Source organism: Schistocerca gregaria, chromosome 5 (assembly GCF_023897955.1).
Source record: "Schistocerca gregaria isolate iqSchGreg1 chromosome 5, iqSchGreg1.2, whole genome shotgun sequence".
Lineage (NCBI taxonomy): Eukaryota > Metazoa > Arthropoda > Insecta > Orthoptera > Acrididae > Schistocerca > Schistocerca gregaria.
The window spans coordinates 260,840,616-260,852,915 of NC_064924.1; the positions used below are offsets into that span (position 1 = coordinate 260,840,616).

Below are 12,300 nucleotides of genomic sequence, written 5' to 3' on the forward strand. Positions count from 1 at the left end.
AGCCCCCTTCCACAGTTTCTCTGTCACTCTTCCCTACCTAATCCTCTCCAGTACTTCACTGTGTGTTGCACACAATACTGCCTGCCAGTACCAGCACTGTGCCACATTCATATCCTGCATGCTTGCTGCACCTCTACTCAATAATTCATCCACCCTTTCCATTAACTCTCCCTCCCCCTGCTCATCCCCTTACTTTACTTGTCAGGACACAACCCCTCCCTCCAAGTGAGTGCGCACACATGTCTGTGTGTGTGTGTGTGTGTGTGTGTGTGTGTGTGTGTGTGTGTGTGAAGGAAGAGAGAGAGAGAGAGAGAGAGAGAGAGAGAGAGAGAGAGAGAGAGAGAGAGATTGTGCATGTGTGCGAACATGTATTCTGTAATGCATAGTTCTGTAGATCAACAGTGTTCAAAAGTTTAACATCTTTCCACTCATCTGTTCTACATGGGGGTTTTACAATCCACTGAAACATGGAATTCAATGAATATTAGTCAAGTAGAATGTATTTGATGCACAGATTATTTATATAGTAATGAATATGTTCAAAATGACCAAGAACATAAATAGACACAAATCTATTTTCTGCTTTGGGAGCAACCATTATACTACAGCTGAGCTCTATAGCATGACTAAAGATATGAGTGAAGCCTACACCACAACTGCCCATTTGATTCCCCCAACCAAGTATTAATTTGCCTGCCTAAAGAGATGCTGCTCCACTCTCAAATATATCCTCACAATCCATCGCTGTCTAGGATGTTATCTCAATTAACACTCTCCTCTCCTGCTTTTATTCTATTTCTTTTCTTCCCCAGTGGTAGAATTTAAAATTTATTCATTTACTTATTATTTCTGTCTTTCCTCCCCTCCCCCCCCCCCCTCCCCCCGTCCATCTCTCTTTTCACTTCCCTCCAATTCTTAAATGTACTTTCCACTTCTGTTTCTCTTTATCCACTTTCACTTTTCATTCTAGACCCTATAACATTTCCGAACTGAAACAGGAAAGAGTTTAACTTTGACCTCCTACTCCCTCTGGTGCGTTCTCTTTTATTTTGTTTGTTCTTATTGACACAGCATGTGAGTCCCTCACCACCTGGGATCTGAGTGACTTGATTCTCCTCTCCAACCTCTGCCAACTAATTTTCCTTTCCTCAATGATGCAGAAACATTAAAGTTTTGAAAGCCTGGAAAGCTTTTTCTGCTTTTAAGTGTTTCTATCAGCCACTGATAATGTTCAACACTTGTGTAAACACAAAACTCAAATTTCTGAGAACTGCTATACAAGTAGCTATAACGTAACAAAAGGGACTACCACAAAGTCTTCTGCAATAACGCACAAGCAAAAATAAGGAATCACGTCAGACACAGCTGATCTGGTTCTAAACTAGTGTAAAGACACACAGTATTTTTTTACCTGATCTCTTTCAACAGCTAGTTCTCGCTGCAACATTCTTGTTTCAAGTCTGTCTGTTATAACTGATATGTCAGAGTCATCCAATGATTTTGTACGTTTGTAATCCTCAATCAGGTCCTGACATTTTTCACGACCTTCACTCATCTGTAATGAAAGATGGTATAGGTATTTATGAATACAGATTCAGAAAATGTTAAAAAATTATCTTTTTTCTCTGCGTATAATTCATACAAAAAGTCTGTTTATTCTCAAAAGATTTTAGCGTATTATTACGAGCTTTGACAGTGCCTATTTATAGTTATATGCCTTTTCTAATGGAAATATTTTCTTGTGTGAATTGTGTCTTGTGTATTGTTTTGTATTTGAGGCAGGAGTGCACGATGAGTTCACCTAAATTTGTGTAAATTTCCTGAAAAATGACTTGCAACTCACTTTCCTGCCACACAAATGGCTTTGAATGTGGATCACTGTTTTAAAGCACATCCTTTTTCATTTATTCCAAAATTACAGCACGATTGGATGGAATGTATTAAGATTTTCAGATCCATACAAACAATAACACTGAAAATCTAAGAAATACACTGAAGAGCCAAAGAAACTGGTACACCTGCCTAATATCGCGGAGGTCCCCCATGAGCACGCAGAAGTGCTATTACATGACATGGCATAGACTCAACTAATGTCTGAAGTAGTGCTGGAGGAAACTGACATCATGAATCCTGCAGGGCTGTCCATAAATCTGTAAGAGTATAAGGGGTTGGAGATCTCTTCTGAGCAGCTTGTTGCACGGCATTCCAGATATGCTGAAAAATGATCGTGTCTGGGGAGTGTGGTGGCCAGCGAAAATATATAAACTCAGAAGAGCATTCCCGGAACCACTCTGAAGCAATTCTGGACATGTGGGGTGTTGCATTACCCTGATGGAATTCCTCAAGTCTGTCAGAATGCACACTGGACATGAATGGACGCAGGTGACAAGACAGGACGCTTATGTATGTGTCACCTGTCAGAGTCGTATCTAGGCATGTCTGGGGTCTCATATCACTCCAGCTGCACTTGCCCCACACCATTACAGAGCCTCCAACAGATAGAACAGCCCCTGTTGACATGCAGGGTCCATACCCGTACACATCCATCTGCTTGATACAATTTGAAATGAGACTCATCAGACCAGGCAACATGTTTCCAGTCATCAACAGTCCAATGTTGGTGTTGATGGGCCGAAGTGAGGTGTAAAGCTTTGTGTCGTGCAGGCATCAAGGGCAAATGCACCTTTGGCTCCAAAAGCCCATATCGATAGTGTTTTGTTGAATGGTCCACACGCTGACACTTGTTGATGGCCCACCACTGAAATCTGCAGCAATTTGTGGAAGGGTTGCACTTCTGTCATGAAAAATTCTCTTCAGTTGTCGTTGGTCCCATTTTTTCAGGATCTTTTTCCAGCTGCAGTGATGTCGGACATTTGATGTTTTGCCGGATTTCTGATAGTCGAGGTAAACTCATGAAACGGTCGTACAGTAAAGTACCCAGTCCACCGCTACCTCGAAGCTGCTGTGTCCCATTATTCATGCACTGACTAAAACACCACTTTCAAACCCACTTAAATGTTGATAACCTGCCACTGCTGCAGCAGTAAACGATCTAACAAGTGCGCTAGACGCTTTTTGTCTTATACAGGTGCTGCCGACTGCAGTGCCATAGTCTACCTGTTTACATATCCCTGTATTTTTTGCCGACCACAGCACCATATTCTACCTGTTTACATATCACTGTATTTGAATACGCAAGCCTATACCAGTTTCTTTGGCACATCAGTGTATAAAAGATGTAATTATCAGACACACCAATAGAGTCCTTGAAAATGGAGTTATAGTTCCAACATTTATGAAGATAAATAGTGAAACAAAGTATTGCAAGTCAAAATGGTACATGGCTACTGGAATATTTTGAAATAGAGGAAGCAACAAATTACACATTTGACTTTATGCCTATAAATAATCTAGTGTATATACTAAGCCTAGAAAACCAGGAAAAGTGAATCAAAAGTTTCTTAAAATTATTAAAGCATTCTCTACAAAAGGAGTACCAAAAACCTCACATGAAATGCAATTAATGTGTGAATAAGGAGCTACAAATAAAATAGAACACAAACAATTATGCTGTAAACAACTGAACTTTTTACTACCCACACGTTTTATTTTTTTGTGAATGTAGGCTATATGCTCATAGCTCAGAAATGCATTATAGTTCAGCAGAAAAGTAAAATATTGTGAGTGAAGACAGTATATTATTATTGATATATTTATGTGTTTCCAGTAGATTGTACTCCAATTCTTGTATTAGCTACAGAGAGAACTATTTCATTCTTTTGGGTATACAGTGATAAATAATTGTTCTAAATGACAAAAATTGATTGAAGTGGCTCTCCAGTAATGATATCTCCTCACATGAAACATGAGTATTAAGTATGCAGACAACTCTAGTTTTGTAAAGTAAATTGGTGTACTGTCAGATAAATCAGCTAAAAATCAACTGCTATCTACATTCCATAATATCTGATCATACACAGTCACACTTAGTTCATCAATATGATACATACGTTTGTGCCATGGAAGAAAGTCAGAGACAGGAAAGACCTAACCTGGTTCAATCACAAATTTACTAGAAAAACAGATCTGTTTGACATAGTCAAGGTACATGGAATCCTAGCTGACAAACAAAAGCTGACTCAAGTACAGTGACAACCATACAAGAAATTTAAAATATTCAGTCAAACAAAGCCATTTGTCAAAAATGCTCATCAGTCATGATGGCAACGAAATGGAGGAAAGGAAGACTGGAATACTAACTGTTTCTCTAGAATTGATGAGATACCTTCTAGATTCTACATTAAATATGAAATAGAACTGGCAGCACATGGAGCAACAGTTAATCAGGTTGTGACATGTAACCAGCAACAGGTGAAGGTCTGTTCAATGAATCAGAAGATTCAGAGGAAATAGGTAAATAACTACAGAGCCACTACACTGATACCAACACTGTTATACCAAAAGATAATGATGTCAGTAATCCTGAAGCAGTGGTGACAGAAATGCTGTCGGAGATGCTGTGCAGAAGCATGATTGATAACATCAAGTGACATGTCTCTGTATGTCCATCTTTTTAGAGATGGTTGCAGGACTCAGCTGTTCGGTACAGGATATCAAATTAAATACCTTTCAGCCATCTAGTTTCCAACCTTATTTTATTTAGCAATGAGTTTCAGCATTTTACTACACCATCTTCAGGCCCCTGACCAGTGCGTAGGAATATTCTACCTCGGTTGTGATCCAAACAGGGGCCAGCAATATTGGTATAAGGAGATTTTTGCTATAGCAATCACTTCAACCATCATCTGCTGACAGATCTGTCAGCAAATGAAGGCTGAAGTGATCACTATAGCAAAAATCTACTTATACCAGTATTGCTGGCCCCTGTTTTGATCAGATCTGAGGTAGAATCTTCCCACAAATCAGCCAGGGGCCTCAAGATGGCATAGTAAACGTGGGAACTGGTTGCCAAATAAAATAAGGTTGGAAACTACATGGATGAAAGGTGTTTAATTTGACACCAAGTGACATGGGACGCTCCCCTTGTCACAGACCAATCTTGAGCCTGGTACACGGAGTTTGGACTCTCGTCCTATGTCAACTATGCTACATCATACTATTACTATTATAAAAATCACTTTTATTATTAACTGTGCATGGAATTTAGTTCTGATCTACTCCTTCATGGTTGTATTGTGTTCTGTATATAGCGATTGTAGAATAAACCGCACTGCAAATAACACAAATATGATGTATAATTATGGAATGCATTGTGTTCTCTTGTATAATGACTGTCTGAACACTGCACACATCATCTACAGGACACAATATGGTTTTCGGAAGCACTATGTGTGAAAACTAACATGCTACATTTCTTCTTGGCATTCGTAGGGCAGTAGGCAGAAGATTTCAGCTTGATACTGTGTTTCTTGAATTTTAGATATACCTCTATATAGCTCCATAGCATAGCCTAATCAATAACTTATATGTATGTGGAATATATAAACAGATATGCAGTGGAAGTGAAGACCTTCCAACAAACAGAATTGAGTACATCATTCTTAATAGCAAGGCATCATAAAATGGGAAAGTAGCATCTGGTATATCTCAGGGTAACGTGATGTGACCCCCACTGATATCATTTCATTAAAACAGCAGTAATCAATCAGTGGAATCTATCACAACCTTCAAGGAATTAGGCATTTCTGTTTACGAGTGATTTAAGATGGAACAGAAATCTAGCCACTGGGAAGGTAGAATGGCACACTCATTTTTATTGGTTCTGAGGAAGTGCGATTCATACATAAAAGAAGTTGCTTATAAAACCTTCATTCACCCAATAATTGTTTTGTTTGTCGGTCTCAGACACGTACAAATTTGAATTTATGGAGGAGATGAGAAATATTCAAGGATTACCTCAGTACTTTGTCACGAGTTAATTTAGTTAGTGTGATACTATCACAAAAATGTTCAACTAACTGCTCTGGGAGTCATTACAAGAGAGATTATGTTCATCATGGAGAGTCTTACTTACTAAATTCCAAAATTAGTCAATGAACAATCAATTTCCTCAACATACATCTAGCGTAATGACCAAGATAAATTTGGACCTTGCAGACAACTCAACAATGAATGTTTTATTTAAGTGCAGTTCAATAGAATGACATATATTCATTAAGTAATATAATATTACAGCAGGCCTACTAATATTAATTGATACTAATATATAGGATGATTATAATTAAAGTCAAACTTCCAAAACACTGTAGAAATAACACCATTGGTCAGAATAACTTCAAATTGCAACAGAATATTATCAGAGAAGGGGGAAAACGTTTGGCAGAAGAAAAACAAAAGCGTGAAAATTAATCAATAGATGGCACTGTATGTATCAGAATACATAAATGAAAACACCTGTATGCGCTCGACCCATTAAGTTGGTATTAACATGCCGGGTGCATGGCTTTTCCTCCTTTCACATCTGCAACATTCGCTATGACTGTCTCAATGCAGGATTACACTCTGTTTGTAAAGCTGTATTACAAGAATGATGATTGTGCACATGTCATTCTCCAGAAGTTCCGGACACTGAAGGGTTTGCAAAAAGGCATTGGTCCAATGGCTGCCATGTGTCTGGAGGAAATGATTCAGAAATTTGAAAAGACGGGTTCTTTTGGTATGCAACATGATACAGGGAGGAAACGAATTGACTCAACGTCAGTGGAAGCAGTGGCCACAGCAATGCAGGAGGAGACAAGTGGCATTGTGCAAATGTGTTGTGCAAGGAGAATTGCCTGAACATTGGACATACCGGTGAGTACGGTGCGTAAAAACCTATGAAACATCCTTCTTTGCTATCCATTCAAAATTACCGATGTGCACAAGTTGCTTCCTGTTGCCTGCCAGCAAGTGAGACCTTTGTTTTGGAAATTCTTGCTCACATGGAAGTGGACAATGATTGGCCTTGGAAGATTTTGTGGACAGATGAAGCCCAACTACATCTGACAGGATATGTCAGTTCACAGAATTGTCGAATATGGGCAAAGGAAAATCCACACACAAATCAACCAGAGCCACTTCATTCTGAAAAGGTCACTGTGTGGTGCAGGTTTATGGCATCTTTTATCATAGGGCCTTATTTTTTCAAAGAGACATATGCTTCCGGTCCTGTTACCTGTACCGTCACTGGTAAGCGCTATGAGTGTATCACAACCACATCATTCCGGCTTTCCAACACCATGGATGTGTGGATGGGATCATTTTTATGCAAGATGGTGTACCTCTGTACACTGCAAATCCAGTTAAGCAGCTGCTCAAGCCCCCTTTTTGAAAATGATAGAATTATCAGCCACAATTTCCCTACAGCCTGGCTGTCCCAGTCACCTGATCTTAAATAAATGTGACTTCTGGATGTGGGGCTATCTGAAAGATGTGTTCAGCATTCTCATTGAAAACTTAGCTGAATTGAAGGCATGCATTGCAAAAAACATTATGAACATGACCCCGGAAACGTTTTCAATCGGTTGTGAAATATGTAGTTTCTTGATTTAAACTTGTTTCAGAAAATGGTGGACAGCATATTGAACATGTTTTGTGCCAGTCACATGGAAATTAATAATCCAATTTGATTTTGATTCATGCTTTTTATGTGGTTTCTGGCCTGAGGACAATTAAAAACTGTGTGCATATATTGGCCAGATGACAAGAACTGTCCATGAACGATGTACAGAACATGAAAGACACACCCGTCTGCGGCAACCGTCAAAATCGGCAGTAGCAGAGCACTGTATTTCATTGGGACATTCAATGGAATACAATGGAACAAAAATTTTAGCTCCGGTTTCCGGATTTTGGGATTTGGTAATCAAGGAATCAGTGGAAACACGTCTTGCCGATTATCTTATAAATCATGACAACGGCTTTCAACTGGATAAATTTTGGAATCCTGTTATTAAAATTATACATTCACAGTGGAATAGACAGCGTCATTCGATACTCAATGACTAGATGATCTTTTACTTTCACCACCGAGGGCAGCACGTACAACTCGGCTATGCCGCGCATGTCAACACGTGCGCGAGAATCGGCATAAATACCGCGACTGCACCTGGGCTCTTCAGTAGTTGTGTGCTCACCTGATGATGGCCGGACGTCTCTGGGCCGAAATATCATGGCAGAATGTCGACGGGATCTGGCTGCATACCCGGATATTATTAGAAGAATTAAAAACTGGTTTTTTCCATCCGATGTGATATGACCTAGCCATGGTGGATGGGCTTACATAACTAACACTATCACACCTGTACATCCATGCACACTGAGTAGTACAGTTTGGGTAATGTCAAATGTACACCTCAGGCATTGTTGTATGATTCATTTGCCATTTGTAGTAAACCACTATTAAATTATGATGCTTAGAGCACCATCTATTGCTACATTTTATAACTTTTTATTTTTCTTCTGCCCTCCATTGCAATTTGATGCCATTCTGACTAGTGGTGTTATTTCTACAGTGGTTTGAAAGTTTGACTTTAATTATAATCACCATGTATGAGGTGCACCAAGAAAGTAAGTTTCCCAGTGTTGTTTCCTTTAAAGTAGACATATTTAGCTGGGAAAATTGCACAGATCTATGTCGTAACACTCAAATGCCCTCCAGACAGGTCCTGCCTGGTGCCAGTATTGCAGCAGCAGTGCCCCAATATAGTGTCTCTTGTTCATTATTTCACCACCAGTAACAATCAGTCAGTGACAAGATTTCTTAATACACAAAACATGGTGCCCATCAAAATTCATTATCAGCTCTGTCAGGCCTACAGGCAGAACATCATGAGCAAACAGATGCTGTGTCACTGAAGGTCGACATAAGTGTCCATGATAAAGAGCACAATGGGCAAACATCCCTCATCAATGAACACCTGGTTCAGCTGGTCTGGCAGCGCTTCCTGGAGAACCAAAGCTTCATGATTACAGAGCTCAGCAGCTATTTTCCATAGATATTGCAATCCTTGTTGCATCACATTGTCACTAAGCACCTGCTGTTCAAGAAATTGTGTGCCAGGTGGGTGCTGAAAAACCTGCCACCTGAGCCCTAAACAAAATGCTTTGGAGCAGGACTGACATTTCTGCAGTGGTATCATGATGACAGTGACAAGTTTCACTCCAGAAAACAAGCAGCAATCAATGTGTTGGTGTCATGGTAGATCTCTGGTTAAGGTGAAATTCAGCCAGACTGTGTCAGTGCAGAAAGTGACGTGTACAGTATCCTAGGACAAGAAGGACATTCTGCTCATTAACTTCCAGCCAAAAGATGAAACAGCGGATGCTGACCATTTCGAATGGTTATTGTAGGTGTTGTGCTGCTTCATAACAATGCTCATCCCCATACGGCTTGGCAGACAACAACTGTTTTGCAGAATTTTGGCTCTGAGCTGATTAATCATCCAGCATATAGTCCTCATCTTGTTCCTGGCAATTTCCATGTTTTCTTGCACATGAAGAAATTCCTGTCCTCTGGCCAGCATTTCCACAATGACAAAGAGTTGAAGATGACTGTTACACACTGGTTTCAGTCAAAGGTAGCAGATTTTTACAACACAGGAATACAAAAGTTGATCCCACAATATGACAAGTGTCTCTATTCTTTTGGTTATTGCTGTACCTGTTACCGATAAAGTTTTTCATGTAACTATCTTGTCTCTGCTTTTTTTTAAAAAAATAGGGAAACCTACTTTCAGGGTGTGCCTCGAATAATGGTGAAAATTAATTAATAAAAATCTTGAAATGTACTTGACCAATTTATTTCAAATTTTTACACAATACTCTAATAAGTATCTGGACAGACACTGATTAAATATTTTTTAAACAACAATATGCAGGTTTTCTGCTAAAATTAATTGTGAGAAAGAAAATGCTGTGTTATGCTGTGAAAATGTGTGGTTTCATTTTCTTTCTTGCAACCCGTTTTAACTATGATAGCAGGACATCTAAACTATTAGACAAATTGTTTCTTCCATATGATTTTAGGGAAAAATATTCCCAGTCTTTTTTCTGTCACAATGAAGTCATCAACTATGACCAAAGATTACGAAGTACATACACCTGTACAAAGCAATACTGAATGTAAAGTAAATTTGTTGTACATTTCAGCTATCAGATAACGTTAAGGCTTTGTAACACATTATGAGCAAGACTCTAAATATCTGTTGAGGACAAACTTGGTAGCTTTATGACAACAACTGATTATCTTATTTCTAAAGTTCATTGTGACATAAATGATCTTTTACAGAATCCATAGCAGTTTTAGTGAAAGAGTAATCATCACACTTTGAAACATTTTTGCATCTGAAGTAATATTCGTTGTGAAAAGTAATATAAGAACATAAGGTGTGCCAATCAATGGTTACTGTAGTTACCACTAGAGATGCAGTTCAATATTAAAAAAAAAATTCTAAATTCATTGACTTTCTGCCACACACTTTGAGGCTTAAAGTCAGAGTTCCTGTAACACTACTATACAACCTCAATCCTCTGAAACTTTGTAATGGTACCAAAAAATGGTTCAAATGGCTCTGAGTACTATGAGACTTAACTGCTGTGGTCATCAGTCCCTTAGAACTTAGAACTATTTAAACCTAACTAACCAAGGACAGCACACACATCCATGCCTGAGGCAGGATTCGAACCTGCGACTGTAGCGGTCACGGGGTTCCAGACTGTAGTGCCTAGAACCGCATGGCCACTCCGGCCGGCCTAATGGTACCAGTTTGCACATTAAATTTATGAGAAGTAGTGTTACTGAAGCTACTATCTTCACAGGTTCAGTACCTGTAAAGGTCACCCTTCTATCCAGTATATCAATGTTCCCAACTGTTTTACCCATTCATTTTAAGTGACTTCAGTATCCAATCATGACTTCATTTGCAATAACAATAAGCAAGGCTCAAGTTCTGACATTCAAATATACTGGACCTAATTTACTATCAGGGGTTTTTTGTATTGTCAATTGCATGTTGCCCTTTCAAAAAATTTTAATTTAGAAAACCAATTCATATCCTAACTACAAAGTATCCAAAACACAAAAAAATGTAGTATATTCTGAAGTTTTGTAATTGTATTGTATAGAAAAATTTTACAAATCCTTAAAAATAATGAAAACTAAATACAAAAAGAAAGAAGTCTTTCTCATTGATATTCTATATGACTTACTAAAATTCGAGTTCCAACCTTCAAAGTGGGCAAAGTCATAATGAGGAGCTGAAATCTGCACCCTGATGCAGGCCTCAGAAATACTCCGAATTAGGATGTACAACCAATTCCCACAAATATTTAACAACTGTGAAGCCCTCAAAAAGTGGATAAAGTGTCACTAGAAGCCTTCCTAAGAAACAATCTCCATTCCTTCTGAACTGACTATGCAAATGTAGACGAGATGTGGCTCAAATTCAAAGTTATGGTAGCAACAGCAATTGAGAGATTCATACCTCATAAATTGGTAAGAGATGGAACTGATCCCCCATGGTACACAAAACAGATCTGAACGCTGTTGCAGAGGCAACAGAAAAAGCATGCAAAGTTCTGAAGAACGCAAAATCCCGAAGATTGGCTAAAATTTACAGACGCGCGAAATTTGGCACGGACTTCAATACGAGATGCCTTTAATAGGTTCCACAATGAAACATTGTCTCAAAATTTGGTAGAAAATCTGAAGAAATTCTGGTCGTATGTAAAGTACACAAGTGGCAAGACGCACTCAATACCTTCGCTGTGCAGTGCCAATGGTACTGTTACCGATGACTGGGCCGCTAAAGCTGAGTTATTGAGCGCAGTTTTCCGAAATTCCTTCACCAGGGAAGACAAATGGAATATTCCAGATTTTGAAACATGAACAGCTGCTAGCATGAGTTTATTAGAAGTAGATACCTTAGGGGTTGCGAAGCAACTCAAATCACTTGATACGGGCAAGTCTTCAGGTCCAGATTGTATACCGATTAGGTTCCTTTCAGATTCTGCTGATACAATACTCTCTACTTAGCAATCATATATAACTGCTCACCCACCGATAGATCTGTATGTACAGATTGGAAAATTGCGCAGGTCGCGCCAGTGTTTAAGAAGGGTAGTAGGAGTAATCCATCCAACTACAGACCTATATCATTGACATCGGTTTGCAGTAGGGTTTTGGAGCATATACTGTATTCAAACATTATGAATCAACTCGAAGGGAATGATCTATTGATACGCAATCAGCATGGTTTCAGAAAACATCGTTCTTGTGCAACTCTTTATTCGCACAAAGTA

The 12,300-nt window shown here is 39.0% G+C and overlaps 1 protein-coding gene across 2 annotated transcripts in view; it reads right to left on the reverse strand.

Moving 5' to 3' along the window:
• Window positions 1-12,300, reverse strand: part of LOC126272933 (cilia- and flagella-associated protein 91-like) — a 273,513-nt gene that overhangs the window by 120,306 nt on the left and 140,907 nt on the right. For both annotated transcript variants that reach the window (XM_049976230.1, XM_049976231.1), the window contains exon 11: window positions 1,412-1,555. In XM_049976230.1, coding sequence (XP_049832187.1) covers window positions 1,412-1,555 — 144 coding nt within the window. The remainder of the gene's footprint in view (window positions 1-1,411; window positions 1,556-12,300) is intronic.